At 50.3% G+C, this 18982-nt stretch overlaps 1 protein-coding gene across 1 annotated transcript; it reads right to left on the bottom strand.

The window, feature by feature from the left end:
• Positions 1-348: 348 nt before the first annotated feature.
• Positions 349-16027, bottom strand: LOC141122102 (uncharacterized). The gene is made up of 5 exons (XM_073611932.1): positions 15925-16027; positions 9821-9925; positions 9485-9589; positions 8254-8685; positions 349-1380 (listed from the first exon to the last, which is right to left on the bottom strand). The coding sequence occupies exons 1-5, from the start codon at positions 15956-15958 to the stop codon at positions 722-724; spliced, it is 1335 nt and encodes a 444-aa protein (XP_073468033.1). The 5' UTR covers positions 15959-16027; the 3' UTR covers positions 349-721.
• Positions 16028-18982: the final 2955 nt, after the last annotated feature.

An 18982-nucleotide genomic window follows, 5' to 3' on the forward strand; every position in this document is an offset into this window, starting at 1 on the left:
AAAGGGGGGGATAGAGGATGGAGAGACACGAGACCCAGCAGAAAGGGGGGGATAGAGGATGGAGAGACACGAGACCCAGCAGAAAGGGGGGGAATAGAAGATGGAGAGACACGAGACCCAGCAGAAAGGGGGGGGATAGAAGATGGAGAGACACGAGACCCAGCAGAAAGGGAGGGGGAATAGAGGATGGAGAGACACGAGACCGAGCAGAAAGGGAGGGGATAGAGGATGGAGATACACGAGACCCAGCAGAAGGGGGGGGATAGAGGATGGAGAGACACGAGACCGAGCAGAAGGGGGGGTAACACAAAATAAATCCAATAAATAAACTTCGTTGTGGCACATGGATTGTTCTACAGCAAATTTATTCTATACAATTTAACACAATGCTATATACAACTATCTACCCTTTGGTAAGATGGATAAAAATTGCCGGCACTGTGCCAACATGAAGACAATGTGGAGGGAGAGGTTGGTGTAATAACAGTCACTGGGAGATCACAGATCTTCCTTCCATCATGCAGACGTATCTTCTGAAGCACAGTCCTAGCAGGATGGTCAGCTGGTGACAAGGAGGCTCAGGAAGCCGGGACCGAGTTCTCACTCACTGAGGGAATCATCTTCCACAACAGAAATCCAGCTACCTGCATTATGGAACTTTACTTTGTCATCTACAAAGACATTGCTACAGCGGTTCCATGACAGTCATGTTTTGGGCCCCTCAGTGACGCCCCTTTTTGGGTGTATGTTCTGGAGAAATCTGAGATTTGCTGCGTCTTCGGACCCGTCTCCAATGTGGTCCTCTTCTGGCATCTACTGGCAGTGGGGAGCTGTCACTGGCACTGTCGCTGGGTGTAGGGGAAGGCGACACTTGGTGAACATCAAGATGGTGTAGGACTTGCTGCATGCCGTTCATACACTGCTTGTTGTGTTGCTGCTGCTGTTCGGCCAATAAGAGCAGGTTGGAGGAGAGTTTGTCCAGGATGGTGTTCTGCTGCTGCATGCTTTGTGACAGGACAGCCATGCTCTCGCTGAATGAATTCTGGAATGCTTTTACATTTTTATTTAATGCTTTCACATTGTTATTGAGAATATTTAGTTTTTGGGCCACGGTTCTGCGGAAGTGGCTCTGTTCTGCATAGATCAGACTTGTATGATCCCTCAGAGTCTGCTGCCTCCGGCTGCTCACATGATCTTGCTGGAGAGACAGCGAGCCGTCCCTGGTGGGTTCCTCGGGACCTGTGCCTCCCTCTGTCTCAACATCTGCCTCTTCAGGGAACTCTTCCTGTTCCTCATTATGGCCGCTAGGACAGTCTTCACCTTCTGTGTTCCCAGCCTCATCTTCTTCAGCAAGATCATGAAAATCTGAGCTCTCATGTTCTGCCAGGAGAAAAACAATCATTTAATGTATGAAGAGTGTGCGACTTACCTTTTATTGTAGGAATATTGACATCATCATTATGGAAAAAGGGACGTTCCTCATTATTATTATGGAAAAAGGGATGTTCCTCATTATCATCATGGAAGAAGAGGAGAAGTGATGTTCCTCATTATTATTATGGAAGAAGGGGAGAAGGGACGCTCCTCGTTATTATTATGGAAGAAGGGGAGAAGGGACGCTCCTCATTATTATTATGGAAGAAGGGAAGTAGGGACGTTCCTCATTATTATTATGGAAGAAGGGGAGAAGGGACGTTCCTCATTATTATTATGGAAGAAGAGGAGAAGTGATGTTCCTCATTATTATTATGGAAGAAGGGGAGAAGGGACGTTCCTCGTTATTATTATGGAAGAAGGGGAGAAGGGACGTTCCTCGTTATTATTATGGAAGAAGGGGAGAAGGGACGCTCCTCATTATTATTATGGAAGAAGGGGAGTAGGGACGTTCCTCATTATTATTATGGAAGAAGGGGAGAAGGGACGTTCCTCATTATTATTATGGAAGAAGGGGAGTAGGGACGATCCTCATTATCATCATGGAAGAAGGGACGTTCCTTATTATTATTATTATGGAAGGAGGGGAGAAGGGACGCTCCTCATTATTATGGAAGAAGGGGAGAAGGGATATTCCCCATTATTATTATGGAAGAAGGGGAGAAGGGACGCTCCTCATTATTATTATGGAAGAAGAGGAGAAGTGATGTTCCTCATTATTATTATGGAAGAAGGGGAGAAGGGACATTCCTCATTATTATTATGGAAGAAGGGGAGAAGGGACATTCCTCATTATTATTATGGAAGAAGGGGAGAAGGGACATTCCTCATTATTATTATGGAAGAAGAGGAGAAGTGATGTTCCTCATTATTATTATGGAAGAAGGGGAGAAGGGACGTTCCTCGTTATTATTATGGAAGAAGGGGAGAAGGGACGTTCCTCATTATTATTATGGAAGAAGGGGAGTAGGGACGATCCTCATTATCATCATGGAAGAAGGGGAGAAGGGACGTTCCTTATTATTATTATTATTATGGAAGAAGGGGAGAAGGGACGCTCCTCATTATTATTATGGAAGAAGGGGAGTAGGGACGTTCCTCATTATTATTATGGAAGAAGGGGAGAAGGGACGTTCCTCATTATTATTATGGAAGAAGGGGAGAAGGGACGCTCCTCATTATTATTATGGAAGAAGGGGAGAAGGGATATTCCCCATTATTATTATGGAAGAAGGGGAGTAGGGACGCTCCTCATTATTATTATGGAAGAAGGGGAGAAGGGATATTCCCCATTATTATTATGGAAGAAGGGGAGAAGGGATATTCCCCATTATTATTATGGAAGAAGGGGAGAAAGGACTTTCCTCATTATTATGGAAGAAGGGGAGAAGTGATGTTCCTCATTATTATTATGGAAGAAGGGGAGAAGGGACGCTCCTCATTATTATTATGGAAGAAGGGGAGAAGGGACGCTCCTCATTATTATTATTATGGAAGAAGGGGAGAAGGGATATTCCCCATTATTATTATTATGGAATGAGGGGACAAGGGACGCCCCTCATTATTATCATGGAGGAAGGAAAGTTCCTTATTATTGTCATTGAAGAAGAGGATTAGGGACGCTCCTCAGTATTATTATGGAAGAAGGGGAGAAGGGATATTCCCCATTATTATTATGGAAGAAGGGGAGAAAGGACGTTCCTCATTATTATGGAAGAAGGGGAGAAGGGATGTTCCTCATTATTATTATGGAAGAAGGGGAGAAGAGACATACCTCATTATGATGGAAGAAGGGACGTTCCTCATTATTATGGAAAAAGGGATGTTCCTCATTATTATGGAAGAAGGGGAGAAGAGACATACCTCATTATGATGGAAGAAGGGACGTTCCTCATTATTATGGAAGAAGGGGAGAAGAGACGTTCCTCATTATCATCATGGAAGGGGAGAAGGGATGTTCCTCATTATTATTATGGAAGAAGGGGAGAAGGAACATTCCTTATTATTGTCATGGAAGAAAGGGAGAAGGGATGTTCCTCATTATTATGAAAGAAGGGAAGAAGGGACGTTCTTCATTATTATCATGGAGGAAGGGGAGAAGGGACATTCCTCATTATTATTATGGAAGAAGGGACATTCCTCATTATTATGGAAGAAGGGACATTCCTCATTATTATGGAAGAAGGGAAGTTCCAATCTTCCATGATAATAATGAGGAATGTCCCTTCTTTCATGATAATGAGGGAGAAGGGACGTTCATCATTATCATGGAGGAAGGGGAGAAGGGACGTTCCTTATTATTATTATTATGGAAGAAGGGACGTTCCTTATTACTATTATGGAAGAAGGGACGTTCCTTATTATTATTATGGAAGAAGGGGAGAAGAGACGGTCCTTACTATTATTATGGAAGAGGGGACGTTCCTCATTATTATCATTGAAGAAGAGATGTTCTTCATTATTATTATGGAAGAAGGGGAGAAGGAACATTCCTTATTATTGTCATGGAAGAAGGGGAGAAGGGATGTTCCTCATTATTATGGAAGAAGAGGAGAAGGGACGTTCCTCATTATTATGGAAGAAGAGGAGAAGGGATGTTCCTCATTATTATGAAAGAAGGGGAGAAGGGACGTTCCTCATTATTATTATGGAAGAAGGGGAGAAGGGACGTTCCTCATTATTATTATGGAAGAAGGGGAGAAGGGACGTTGCTCATTATTATTATGGAAGAAGGGGAGAAGTGACGTTCCTCATTATTATCATGGAAGAAGGGGAGAAGGGACGTTCTTCATTATTATCGTGGAAGAAGGGGAGAAGGGACGTTCTTCATTATTATTATGGAAGAAGAGAGGGGGAATTAGCGGTGAAGGTAATTTTCCCACATTTGCCAATTGTCTTTCATCATTTTTACGCACTGCAAAGAGAAAGGCGGGCATAGCGCCCTCAATAGGGTAAAATGCATTACAATGGCTCTATAACTCAGGACTGTCCAGACAACTTTCATTATAGACTCACAAACATCTCTCATGCAGTGATCCATTACAGAGCACATAAAAACATCATTATGTCACAAAGAGGAGAGGGCGGAGCTGGGAACCCCGAGACCAATATTGACAGCCCCTACCAATAGAGGAAATGAAGAAAATGGGTGAGAGACAATGATAGAACAAGTAGGAGATGAAAGAATGAGAGCAGGGGGGGAGGTGACATAGAACAAGGAGGAGATAAAGGAATGAGAGAACAGGGGGGGTGACATAGAACAAGGAGAAGATGAAGGAATGAGAGCGGGGGGGGTGACATAGAACAAGGAGCAGATGGAGGAATGAGAGAGCGGGGGGGTGACATAGAACAAGGAGCAGATGGAGGAATGAGAGAGCGGGGGGTGACATAGAACAAGGAGCAGATGGAGGAATGAGAGAGCGGGGGGGTGACATAGAACAAGGAGCAGATGGAGGAATGAGAGAGCGGGGGGTGACATAGAACAAGGAGCAGATGAAGGAATGAGAGAGCAGGGGGTGACATAGAACAAGGAGCAGATGAAGGAATGAGAGAGCAGGATGGGTGACCCAGAACAAGGAAGAGATGGAGGAATGAGAGAACAGGGGGGGTGACATAGAACAAGGAGGAGATGAAGGAATGAGAGAGCAGGGTGGGTGACCCAGAACAAGGAAGAGATGGAGGAATGAGAGAGCAGGGGGGTGACATAGAACAAGGAGGAGATGAAGGAATGAGAGAGCAGGGTGGGTGACATAGAACAAGGAGAAGATGAAGGAATGAGAGCGGGGGGGTGACATAGAACAAGGAGCAGGTGGAGGAATGAGAGAGCGGGGGGGTGACATAGAACAATGAGCAGATGGAGGAATGAGAGAGCAGGGGGGTGACATAGAACAAGGAAGAGATGGAGGAATGAGAGAGCAGGGGGGTGACCCAGAACAAGGAAGAGATGGAGGAATGAGAGAGCAGGGGGGTGACATAGAACAAGGAGGAGATGAAGGAATGAGAGAGCAGGGTGGGTGACATAGAACAAGGAGGAGATGAAGGAATGAGAGCGGGGGGGGGGTGACATAGAACAAGGAGCAGGTGGAGGAATGAGAGAGCTGGGGGGTGACATAGAACAATGAGCAGATGGAGGAATGAGAGAACAGGGGGGGTGACATAGAACAAGGAGAAGATGAAGGAATGAGAGCGGGGGGGGGGTGACATAGAACAAGGAGCAGGTGGAGGAATGAGAGAGCAGGGTGGGTGACATAGAACAAGGAGCAGATGAAGGAATGAGAGAGCAGGGGGGTGACATAGAACAAGGAGCAGATGGAGGAATGAGAGAGCAGGGTGGGTGACACAGAACAAGGAGCAGATGAAGGAATGAGAGAGCAGAGGGGTGACATAGAACAAGGAGGAGATGAAGGAATGAGAGAGCAGGGTGGGTGACATAGAACAAGGAGCAGATGGAGGAATGAGAGAACAGGGGGGGGGTGACATAGAACAAGGAGAAGATGAAGGAATGAGAGCGGGGGGGTGACATAGAACAAGGAGCAGGTGAAGGAATGAGAGAGCGGGGTGGGTGACATAGAACAAGGAGCAGATGGAGGAATGAGAGAGCAGGGTGGGTGACATAGAACAAGGAGCAGATGAAGGAATGAGAGCAGGGTGGGTGACCTAGAACAAGGAGCAGATTAAGGAATGAGAGAACAGGGGGGGTGACATAGAACAAGGAGCAGGTGGAGGAATGAGAGAGCAGGGTGGGTGACATAGAACAAGGAGCAGGTGGAGGAATGAGAGAGCGGGGCGGGTGATCTACAAGGAGCAGACAGAGGAATGAGAGAGAAGGGTGGGTGACCCAGAACAAGGACGAGATGGAGGAATGAGAGCGGGGGGAGGTGATGTAGAACAAAGAGCAGATGGAGGAATGAGAGCAGGGGGGTGACATAGAACAAGGAGCAGATGGAGGAATGAGAGAGCAGGGGGGTGACATAGAACAAGGAGCAGATGGAGGAATGAGAGAGCAGGGGGGTGACATAGAACAAGGAGCAGATGGAGGAATGAGAGAGAAGGGTGGGTGATCTACAAGGAGCAGATGAAGGAATGAGAGAGAAGGGTGGGTGACCCAGAACAAGGGCGAGATGGAGGAATGAGAGAGCAGGGTGTGTGATCTACGAGGAGCAGATGGAGGAATGAGAGCAGGGTGGGTGACCTGGAACAAGGAGCAGATGGAGGAATGAGAGAGCAGTGCGGGTGACCCAGAACAAGGAAGAGATGGAGGAGTGACCCAGAACAAGGAAGAGATGGAGGAATGCGAGAGCAGGGGGGTGACCCAGAACAAGGAAGAGATGGAGGAATGAGAGAGCAGGGGGGTGACATAGAACAAGGAGGAGATGAAGGAATGAGAGAGCAGGGTGGGTGACATAGAACAAGGAGGAGATGAAGGAATGAGAGCGGGGGGGGTGACATAGAACAAGGAGCAGGTGGAGGAATGAGAGAGCTGGGGGGTGACATAGAACAATGAGCAGATGGAGGAATGAGAGAACAGGGGGGGTGACATAGAACAAGGAGAAGATGAAGGAATGAGAGCGGGGGGGTGACATAGAACAAGGAGCAGATGGAGGAATGAGAGAGCAGGGTGGGTGACACAGAACAAGGAGCAGATGAAGGAATGAGAGAGCAGAGGGGTGACATAGAACAAGGAGGAGATGAAGGAATGAGAGAGCAGGGTGGGTGACATAGAACAAGGAGCAGATGGAGGAATGAGAGAACAGGGGGGGGTGACATAGAACAAGGAGAAGATGAAGGAATGAGAGCGGGGGGGTGACATAGAACAAGGAGCAGGTGGAGGAATGAGAGAGCGGGGTGGGTGACATAGAACAAGGAGCAGATGGAGGAATGAGAGAGCAGGGTGGGTGACATAGAACAAGGAGCAGATGAAGGAATGAGAGCAGGGTGGGTGACCTAGAACAAGGAGCAGATTAAGGAATGAGAGAACAGGGGGGGTGACATAGAACAAGGAGCAGATGGAGGAATGAGAGAGCAGGGTGGGTGACATAGAACAAGGAGCAGGTGGAGGAATGAGAGAGCAGGGTGGGTGACATAGAACAAGGAGCAGGTGGAGGAATGAGAGAGCGGGGCGGGTGATCTACAAGGAGCAGACAGAGGAATGAGAGAGAAGGGTGGGTGACCCAGAACAAGGACGAGATGGAGGAATGAGAGCGGGGGGGAGGTGATGTAGAACAAAGAGCAGATGGAGGAATGAGAGCAGGGGGGTGACATAGAACAAGGAGCAGATGGAGGAATGAGAGAGCAGGGGGGTGACATAGAACAAGGAGCAGATGGAGGAATGAGAGAGCAGGGGGGTGACATAGAACAAGGAGCAGATGGAGGAATGAGAGAGAAGGGTGGGTGATCTACAAGGAGCAGATGAAGGAATGAGAGAGAAGGGTGGGTGACCCAGAACAAGGGCGAGATGGAGGAATGAGAGAGCAGGGTGTGTGATCTACGAGGAGCAGATGGAGGAATGAGAGCAGGGTGGGTGACCTGGAACAAGGAGCAGATGGAGGAATGAGAGAGCAGTGCGGGTGACCCAGAACAAGGAAGAGATGGAGGAGTGACCCAGAACAAGGAAGAGATGGAGGAATGCGAGAACAGGGTGTGTGACCCAAAACAAGGAAGAAATGGAGGAATGAGAGAGCAGGGGGGGTGACCCAAAACAAAGAAGAGATGGAGGAATGAGAGAGGAGGGTGGGTGACCTACAACATGGACCAGATGGTGGGTGACAGAACACGGATGGATGAACAGCAGCAGCAGCCTATAACATTGGCGCCACCCACCAGCCACTCGTCCTGAGTCAGTGGTGCCAGGTACCCCGGGGACGACATCGGTGGCGATTATTTTCTCCATCACACGCTCATACGGCCAGAAAGAGATATGGAGCCGGGAGGCACCTCCGGACGTTCTGCGATGCTTGTCGATTCTGTTCAGCTTCTCCTTCACCTTGCGCTTTATATCTGCAAATCTCTTCTTACAGTTCTGCACGGAGCGCGGACAGGCGGAGACCGCGTTCACGGCAGAGGTGATCTCTCTCCATAAGGTGTTCTTCGCTACCGTTGAATGCCGGGCCGCCAGTCTGCCGAACAGCTTCTCATAGTGCGGCATAACGCTCTTTATCAGGACGTCGTTCTCCTCGTCTGAGAATCGGATGTTCCGCTGCCGCTCTCGCTCCGCCCCTTGCTGCGATTGGCTGGAATCATCGGGAAGAAAATCTGGGAGAAAAATTGGATTTTTGTACTTGCCATAAAAATTAATTTCTAGAAAATCACTGAGACAGAAATTCAGATACTGTTGGGTTATATACGCCGACAGAAGGATATGAACAGCCCAGTAGAACTTCTAATACCTGTACAACTCCTCATCCCACCTGTATGACTCCCCCTACTTCCAGCATGGACCTCAACACCACCCTCTGATAAGAAGGGGTTCTTTACAGAGTAAAGCCCCAAGCCCAGATTTTTTGACATGAGATTCAAGCAGGAAATAAAATTGAAGACCCAACAAATCCAATCACACAGCAGTTCGAGGCTACAGGCAGAAGCTCCAGACGTCAGTTTTCACAGAGCCCAGATCCCTTCTGAAGGCCCTTTGCCCACTCAGCCAAGATATGGTAAAGCAGAGTTATGACCAGGGCAGTATACAAAGCAGGGCCTGCCAGAAAACCCAGGTCCCTTCTGAAGGCCTCAGCCATCATTGAAGGTTTGGTAGACCAGTGTCATGATCAGGGCAGTATACAAAGCACTGCCTGCCAGAGAACCCAGGTCCCTTCTGAAGGCTTCAGACAACATTGAAGGTTTGGTAGACCAGAGTCATGATCAGGGTAGTATACAAAGCACTGCCTGCCAGAAAACCCAGATCCCTTCTGAAGGCCTCAGCCATCATTGAAGGTTTGGTAGACCAGGGTCATGATCAGGGCAGTATACAAAGAACTGCCTGCAAGAGAACCCAGGTCCCTTCTGAAGGCCTTAGCCCACTTGGCCAAGGTTTAGTAGCCCATTCCTCTGATCTCACCGGTGTCAGCGTTCAACTCCAGGTCCCAGGAATCTTCCTCCGGCTCATTCTTCACAACGATTTTCAGGTAAGAGTCGGAAACATCAGGGGTATACGAGGGCACACCTACCAGACACAAGAGACAGAGATGGGCAGTCACTATGGAGGACCTGTCATGTTAGGACGACTCAATCCCTTTCTTCCACCCCCCCCCCACCCAATCTACTCCACATGATGGAGAGGACATTTCTTCCATCCCCCAATCTACTCCACATGATGGAGAGGACATTTCTTCCATCTCCCCCCAATCTACTCCACATGATGGAGGGGACATTTCTTCCATCCATCGTCTCTCACCTCGCTTTGTCTTCTCCGACTTCTCCCGCTGAGACTTCCTCTGTGCACCCCGCTTAGCCCCCGACGGAAGCTTCACTGCATTCTGAGAAGCACCGGTGTACCTGCCTAAGAGGAGAGAACTGATCACCACATAATACATCACCCCCAACCATACTAGATACTCCCCAACCAACAATACCTCCTCTGTATATATCACTCCCAAGCAGCCTAGATACACCCCCAACCAAGATACCCCACTCCTGTATACATCACCCCCAACCATGCTAGATACACCCCCAACCATGCTAGATACTCTCCCAAATGGCCTAGATACACCCCCAACCATGCTAGATGCACCTCTCCTGTATACATCACCCCAACCATCCTAGATACACCCCCAACCATGATATCCCTCTCCTGTATACATCACCCCAACCATGCTAGATACACCCCCAACCAACAATACCCCACTCCTGTATACATCACCCCAACCATGCTAGATACTCCCCCAACCAACAATACCCCCTCTGTATACATCACCCCCAACCAAGATACCCCTCTCCTGTATACATCACCCCAACCATGCTAGATACTCCCCCAACCAACAATACCCCACTCCTGTATACATTACCCCAAAAATGCTAGATACTCCCCCAACCGTGCTAGATACTCTCCCAAATGGCCTAGATACACACCCAAGCATGCTAGATGCACCTCTCCTTGAAACATCACCCCCAACCATCCTAGAAACACCCTCAACCATGCTAGATACACCCTGAACCAAGATACCCCTCTCCTGTATACATCACCCCAACCATGCTAGATACTCCCCCAACCAACCATACCCCCTATGTATACATCACCCCCAACCAGCCTAGATATACCCCCCAACCAAGATACCCCCCTCTGTATACATCCCCCCCAACCAAGATACCCCTCTCCTGTATACATTACCCCAAAAATGCTAGATACTCCCCCAACCATGCTAGATATTCTCGCAAATGGCATAGATACACCCCCGACCATGCTAGATGTACCTCTCCTGTATACATCACCCCCAACCATCCTAGATACACCCCCAACCATGCTAGATACACCCTGAACCAAGATACCCCTCCCCAGTATACATCCGCTCCAACAATGCTAGATACACCCCCAAGTGTGGGGGGGGGCATTTGTATAGAGCCCCCCTGAGTCAATACTTTGTAGAACCCCCTTTCTCTACAAGTCTTTTTGGGGATGTCTCTACCAGCTTTGCACATCTAGAGAGGACATTTCTGCCCATTCTTCTTTGTAATATATATCTCAAGCTCTGTCAGATTGGATGGAGAGCGTCTGTGAACAGCAATTTTCAAGTCTTACCACAAATTCTCAATGTGATTTAGGTCTGGACTGTGACTGGGCCATTCTAACACATGAATATGCTTTGATCTAAACCGTTCCATTGTAGCTCTGGCTGGATGTTTCGGGTCGTTGTCCTGCTGGAAGGTGAACCTCCGCCCCAGTCTCACGTCTTTTATAGACTCTAACAGGTTTTCTTCTAAGATTGTCCTGTATTTGTCTCCATCCATCTTCCCATCAACTCTGACCAGCTTCCCTGTCCCTGCTGAAGAAAACCATCCCCACCACATGATGCTGATGGTGTGTTCAGGGTGATGTGTAGTGTTAGTTTTCCCCCCACACATAGCGTTTTGCTTTTAGGCCATAAAGTTGAATTTTGGTCTCATCTGACCAGATCACCTTCTTCCACATGTTTGCTGTGTCCTCCACATGGCTTCTCACAAACTACAAACAGGACTTCTTATGACTTTCTTTCACCAATGTCTTTCTTCTTGTCACTCTTCCATAAAGGGCAGATTTGTGGAGAACACGACTAATAGTTGTCCTGTGGACAGATTCTCCCACCTGAGCTGTGGATCTCTGCAGCTCCTCCAGAGTAAGGCTCGATTCACACCTCTGCACATTGTTTTTGAGCATTCCTGCAGTGCTTGCCGTGTTTTGGGACACCCGCTTTCACATCGATTTTACTGAAATTTCATCACGATTTGCGTTTATTTTTTTACACTGTATATAGCTGGTTGCCAGGGAGGGGATCGGGAAGCCGGCCACCGCGTCCTCAACAACCGATGAGTCATCCCGCTGTCAGCGGGCTTCTCACTGAATGAAGACAAAAAATTAAAAAAACAGTGTGGGCCCCCCACCACCCTCAGGTCCATACCAGGCCCTTGGATTTGGAAGAGACCAACCCCCACACCAAAACCATACTAGACCCTTATCCGAGCATGCAGCCCGGCAGGTCAGGAAAGGGAGGGGACGAGCGAGCACCCGCCCCCCCCTCCCTGAACCATACCAGGCCTCATGCCCTCAACATGGGGGGGGGGGTGGTATGGATGCTTTGGGGCAGGGAGCTCTGTGCCCCCCCCCCCCACACCAATGCACCTTGCCCCCATGTGAAACCCTTGCCCGGTGGTCGTGGGGGTCTGCGGGCGGGGGGGGCTTATCAGAATCTGGAAGCCTTTAACAAGGGGGCCTCCAGATTCCACCCCCCCTATGCGAATGAGTATGGGGGTACCCATTCACCAAAAAAAAAAAAAAAGTAGTGTAGTGTTAAAATACAGTAGACAGTTTTTGACAAATCTTTTATTAAAAATATCTTCTTCCTCCGCCTTCCTCCATCTTCTCCCTCACTACTTCTGTCTTCTTCCTCCGGCCTTCTTCCATCTTCTCCCTCACTACTTCTGTCTTCATCCTCCATCTTCTCCCTCACTACTTCTGTCTTCTTCCTCCGGCCTTCTTCCATCTTCTCCTGCATCTTCATCCTCCATCTTCTCCCTTACTACTTCTGTCTTCTTCCTCCGGCCTTCTTCCATCTTCTCCTGCATCTTCATCCTCCATCTTCTCCCTTACTACTTCTGTCTTCTTCCTCCGGCCTTTCTCCATCTTCTCCCTCACTACTTCTGTCTCCTTCCTCCGGCCTTCCCCCATCTTCTCCCTCACTACTTCTGTCTTCTTCCTCCGGCCTTCCTCCATCCCTCACTACTTCTGTCTTCTTCCTCCGGCCTTCCTCCATCCCTCACTACTTCTGTCTTCTTCCTCCGGCCTTCCTCCATCCCTCACTACTTCTGTCTTCTTCCTCCATCTTCTCCCTCACTACTTCTGTCTTCTTCCTCCGGCCTTCCCCCATCTTCTCCCTCACTACTTCTGTCTTCTTCCTCCGGCATTCCCCCATCTTCTCCCTCACTACTTCTGTCTTCTTCCTCCGGCCTTCCCCCATCTTCTTCCCTCACTACTTCTGTCTTCTTCCTCCGGCCTTCCCCCATCTTCTCCCTCACTACTTCTGTCTTCTTCCTCCGGCCTTCCCCATCTTCTCCCTCACTACTTCTGTCTTCTTCCTCCGGCCTTCCCCCATCTTCTCCCTCACTACTTCTGTCTTCTTCCTCCGCCTTCCTCCATCTTCTCCCTCACTACTTCTGTCTTCTTCCTCCGGCCTTCCTCCATCTTCTCCCTCACTACTTCTGTCTTCTTCCTCCGGCCTTCCTCCATCTTCTCCCTCACTACTTCTGTCTTCTTCCTGCGGCCTTCTTCCATCTCCTCCCTCACTACTTCTGTCTTCTTCCTCCGGCCTTCCTCCATCTTCTCCCTCATTACTTCTGTCTTCTTCCTCCGGCCTTCTTCCATCTTTTCCTGCATCTTCATCCTCCATCTTCTCCTCACTACTTCTGTCTTCTTCCTCCGGCCTTCCTCCATCTTCTCCCTCACTACTTCTGTCTTCTTCCTCCGGCCTTCCTCCATCTTCTCCCTCACTACTTCTGTCTTCTTTGTCCGGGCTTCCTCCATCTTCTCCCTCACTACTTCTGTCTTCTTTGTCCGTGTTCTTCTTCCTCTGCCGTTGCTCCCACGGAGGACCCTCCTCCGATGCTGCGTCCCGCTGATATGTCCGTGCCGATGTCAAGCATTTCTTAGAAAACGATGGGGCGTGGCAATCGGATTATGTCACCCGGAGGCCATGCCTCCTCGTGACGTCACAGACCCATCATGCCCTGGGCGGCGACGTCACAAGGGGGTGAGGCCGTCGGATGACATAATTCAGTGGCCATGCCCCCATCGTTATCTAAGAAATGCAGGCACAGACAGATCAGCGGGACCCAGCATTGGAGGAGGGCGGCGGGAGTGGTGGCAGAGCAAGAAGAACACCGGACAAAGAAGACAGAAGATGAGTGGAAGGAGGAGGAGAAGACTGAAGGAGGAGGAAGATGCGTGAGAAGGGAGAAGACCGAAGGAGGAGGAAGATGATGAGGGAGAAGGGAGAAGACCGAAGGAGGAGGAAGATGATGAGGGAGAAGGGAGAAGGAAGAAGAAAGAAGAAAGAAGAAAGAAGAAAGAAGAAAGAAGAAAGAAGAAAGAAGAAAGAAGAAAGAAGAAAGAAGAAAGAAGAAAGAAGAAAGAAGAAAGAAGAAAGAAGAAAGAAGAAAGAAGAAAGAAGAAAGAAGAAAGAAGGAAGAAGGAAGAAGAAGACGGGAGGAGGAAGAAGAAGTAGACCGGAAGAGGAAGAAGGAGAAGACCGGAAGAGGAAGAAGGAGAAGACCGGAAGAGGAAGAAGGAGAAGACCGGAAGAGGAAGAAGGAGAAGACTGGAAGAGGAGGAAGATATTTTTAATAAAAGATTTGTCAAAACTGTCTATTGTATTTTAACAATACACTACTTTTTTTGGTGAATGGGTAAGGGTACAATGTACCCCATACTCATTCACATTAGGGGGGGTTCCCTGGGATCTGGGGGTCCTCTTGTTAAAGGGGGCTTCCAGTTTCCGATAAGCCCCCCCCGCCCGCAGAGCCCGACAACCAACGGCCAGGGTTGTCGGGAAGAGGCCATTGTCTTCATCAACATGGGGGGGGCAAGGTGCTTTGGGGTGGGGGGCCAGAACCCTAACCCTGGTATGATTCAGGAGGGGGGGGGCTCACTCATCCCCTCCCTTTACTGACCTGAATGCTCGGATAAGGGCCTGGTATGGACCTGGGGGGGGGGGGGGGTTGTCACGCAGTTGTTTTTTTTTTACATTTAGCGGGAAGTCTGATGACTCATCGGTCGTTAAGGACACGGCGGCGGCTTCCCAGCCCCCATCCTTAGCAACCAGCTATATACAGTGGAAAAAAAATAAATAAACGCAAAATGCTAATCGTGGAAAAAGAGTTTTGGATGCGGATCCATTGAAGTGAAAACGCTGCATTTGCTGGGAAAAAAAAAAAAAAAGAAGTCCCCGACCCTTTCCAAAAACGCAGAGGCACAAAAATGCATTGATGTGAACAAGTTCCATAGGAAGCCATGTTAGAAAACGTCCCTGAATTCCACAAAATGCATAAAAAAAACGCATTAGTGTGAATAGAGCCTCACCATGGACCTCTTGGCTCTTCTCTGATGAATGTTCTCCTTGCCCGGCCGGTCAGTTTAGGTGGACGGCCATGTCTTGGTAGGTTTGCAGTTGTGCCATACTCTTTCCATTTTCGATGATGGATTGAACAGAGCTCCGTGAGATGTTCAAAGCTTGGGAGATTTTTTTATAACCTAACCCTGCTTTATACTTCTCCACAACTTTATCCCTGACCTGTCTGGTGTGTTCCTTGGCCTTCATGATGCTGTTTGTTCACGAAGGTTCTCTAACAAACCTCTGAGGCTTCACAGAACAACTGTATTTATACTGAGATTAAATGACACACAGGTGGACTCTATTTACTAATTAGGTGACTTCTGAAGACAATTGGTTCCTCTATATTTTAGTTGGGGGTATCAGAGTAAAGGGGCTGAATACAAATGCCCCCCCCCCCCCCCACCCCACACTTTTCACATATTTATTTGTATCATTTTCCTTCCACTTCACAATTATGTGACACTTTGTGTTGGTCTATCACATAAAATCCCAATAAAATACATTTATGTTTTTGGTTGTAACAAAATGTGGAGAATTTCAAGGGGTATGAATACTTTTTCAATCAAGGTACTGTATATTTCCACCTATTGTGTGTATATATATATATTATACTATCTCTCTCTACTATACTGTGTGTATATATATATATAATCTCTCTACTATACATATATTTTTCCCCTCCCCCGGTGTGAGCACTCACCCAGAGAGTTGAGGAAGAGGAGTTTGTCCTCCATGTTGATCAGGAAGAAGAAGAAGAAGGACAGGGGAAGACACAATCTGCCATCCTTCTTCTCACCTCACACCTACCATGACAGGAGAACAATGTGTGTAAATTACAGAGAATGAGACTCTATAGATGAGGATAAGGGGGGGGGGGGGAGGAAGGGGTACAATCTGAGTTCTGCCTTCCATTTCTAACCAATCATTGAGTATGACTGGTCAGGATGCTATCACATGGTACACAGCCAGCCAATCACAGCTCTCTCCATAATACACCTGATGTAAGGGGGGGGCTCTGCTGGGACACCTGATGTAAGGGGGGGGGCTCTGCTGGGACATCTGATGTAAGGGGGGGCTCTGCTGGGACATCTGATGTAAGGGGGGGCTCTGCTGGGACACCTGATGTAAGGGGGGGGCTCTGCTGGGACACCTGATGTAAGGGGGGGGATCTGCTGGGACATCTGATGTAAGGGGGGGCTCTGCTGGGACACCTGATGTAAGGGGGGGGATCTGCTGGGACACCTGATGTAAGGGGGGGCTCCGCTGGGGACACCTGATGTAAGGGGGGGCTCTGCTGGGACACCTGATGTAAGGGGGGGCTCTGCTGGGACACCTGATGTAAGGGGGGGGCTCTGCTGGGACATCTGATGTAAGGGGGGGCTCTGCTGGGACACCTGATGTAAGGGGGGGCTCCGCTGGGGACACCTGATGTAAGGGGGGGCTCCGCTGGGGACACCTGATGTAAGGGGGGGCTCCGCTGGGGACACCTGATGTAAGGGGGGGCTCCACTGGGGACACCTGATGTAAGGGGGGGCTCCACTGGGGACACCTGATGTAAGGGGGGGGGGCTCTGCTGGGACATCTGATGTAAGGGGGGGCTCTGCTGGGACATCTGATGTAAGGGGGGGGCTCTGCGGGGACATCTGATGTAAGGGGGGGCTCTGCTGGGACATCTGATGTAAGGGGGGGGGCTCTGCGGGGACATCTGATGTAAGGGGGGGCTCTGCTGGGACATCTGATGTAAGGGGGGGGCTCTGCTGGGACATCTGATGTAAGGGGGGGGCTCCGCTGGGACATCTGATGTAAGGGGGGGGCTCCGCTGGGACATCTGATGTAAGGGGGGGGCTCTGCTGGGACATCTGATGTAAGGGGGGGGGCTCTGCTGGGACATCTGATGTAAGGGGGGGGCTCTGCTGGGGACATCTGATGTAAGGGGGGGGGCTCTGCTGGGACACCTGATGTAAGGGGGGGGGGGCTCTGCTGGGACACACTGATGTAAGGGGGGGGGCCTCTGCTGGGACACCTGATGTAAGGGGGGGCTCCGCTGGGGACACCTGATGTAAGGGGGGGGCTCCGCTGGGGACATCTGATGTAAGGGGGGGCTCCGCTGGGGACATCTGATGTAAGGGGGGGGCTCTGCTGGGACATCTGATGTAAAGGGGGGCTCTGCGGGGACACCTGATGTAAGGGGGGGGCTCTACTGGGACACCTGATGTAAGGGGGGGGCTCTGCTGGGACACCCTGATGTAAGGGGGGGGCTCTGCTGGGACACCTGATGTAAGGGGGGGGGGCTCTGCTGGGACACCTGATGTAAGGGGGGGGGCTCTGCTGGACACCTGATGTAAGGGGGGGCTCTGCTGGGACAACCTGATGTAAGGGGGGGCTCTGCTGGGACACCTGATGTAAGGGGGGGGGGCTCTGCTGGGACACCTGATGTAAGGGGGGGGGGCTCTGCTGGGACACCTGATGTAAGGGGGGGGATCTGCTGGACACCTGATGTAAGGGGGGGGGGCTCTGCTGGGACACCTGATGTAAGGGGGGGGGCTCTGCTGGGACATCTGATGTAAGGACAGACTCTGCTGGTGGCAGGTGACACGCTCAGGGCTCCCACTGATTCTGCATTATGGTGAGTTGAATGATTTCATTTTATATTACAATGTAATAATAGTAATAATGCGCTTCAATCATCCTGACACCATAACAACCATGGTGCCGGGATGATTGAAGTGATAACACCAGGTGTTTGGAGAATCTTTATCTTCTGATTGTTGAACTTTCTAGAATACACATATTTGTATTATTATTGTGTAGGATCTGGGGCTGCTGTCCCTCCATCCCTCCCCCCCCCATTCCCTCTTCATCCCTCCCCCCCCCCATTCCCTCTTCATCCCTCCCCCCCCCCCATTCCTCTTCATCCCTCCCCCCCCCTATTCCCTCTTCATCCCTCCCCCCCCTATTCCCTCTTCATCCCTCCCCCCCCCCCATTCCCTCTTCATCCCTCCCCCCCCTATTCCCTCTTCATCCCTCCCCCCCCCTTTCCCTCTTCATCCCTCCCCCCCCCATTCCCTCTCATCCCTCCCCCCCCCCCATTCCCTCTTCATCCCTCCCCCCCCTATTCCCTCTTCATCCCTCCCCCCCCATTCCCTCTTCATCCCTCCCCCCCCCCATTCCCTCTTCATCCCTCCCCCCCCCCCATTCCCTCTTCATCCTCCCCCCCCTATTCCCTCTTCATCCCTCCCCCCCCCCTTTCCCTCTTCATCCCTCCCCCCCCCCCATTCCCTCTTCATCCCTCCCCCCCCCATTCCCTCTTCATCCCTCCCCCCCCCATTCCTCTTCATCCCTCCCCCCCCTATTCCCTCTTCATCCCTCCCCCCCCATTCCCTCTTCATCCCTCCCCCCCCCCATTCCCTCTTCATCCCTCCCCCCCTATTCCCTCTTCATCCCTCCCCCCCCCATTCCTCTTCATCCCTCCCCCCCCTATTCCTCTTCATCCCTCCCCCCCCTCTTCCCTCTTCATCCCTCCCCCCCCCCCATTCCCTCTTCATCCCTCCCCCCCCCCATTCCCTCTTCAATCCCTCCCCCCCCCCATTCCTCTTCATCCTCCCCCCCCCCATTCCCTCTTCATCCCTCCCCCCCCCCATTCCCTCTTCTCCCTCCCCCCCCATTCCCTCTTCATCCCTCCCCCCCCCTATTCCCTCTTCATCCCTCCCCCCCCTATTCCCTCTTCATCCCTCCCCTCCCCTTTCCCCTCTTCATCC

The sequence above is a fragment of the Aquarana catesbeiana genome, unplaced genomic scaffold (assembly GCF_042186555.1).
Source record: "Aquarana catesbeiana isolate 2022-GZ unplaced genomic scaffold, ASM4218655v1 unanchor242, whole genome shotgun sequence".
Classification (NCBI taxonomy): Eukaryota; Metazoa; Chordata; class Amphibia; order Anura; family Ranidae; genus Aquarana; species Aquarana catesbeiana.

What these genes read in the sequence shown, in the direction of transcription:
- LOC141122102 (XM_073611932.1), bottom strand. Translation starts at nt 15,958, where the DNA reads ATGGAGGACAAACTCCTCTTCCTCAACTCTCTGG. An exon ending in CCTCTTCCTCAACTCTCTGG is followed by an intron (nt 9,926 to 15,924) that starts GTGAGTGCTCAC and finishes CTCTCCTCTTAG; the next exon opens with GCAGGTACACCGGTGCTTCT. An exon ending in GGAGTTGAACGCTGACACCG is followed by an intron (nt 8,686 to 9,484) that starts GTGAGATCAGAG and finishes TTTTTCTCCCAG; the next exon opens with ATTTTCTTCCCGATGATTCC.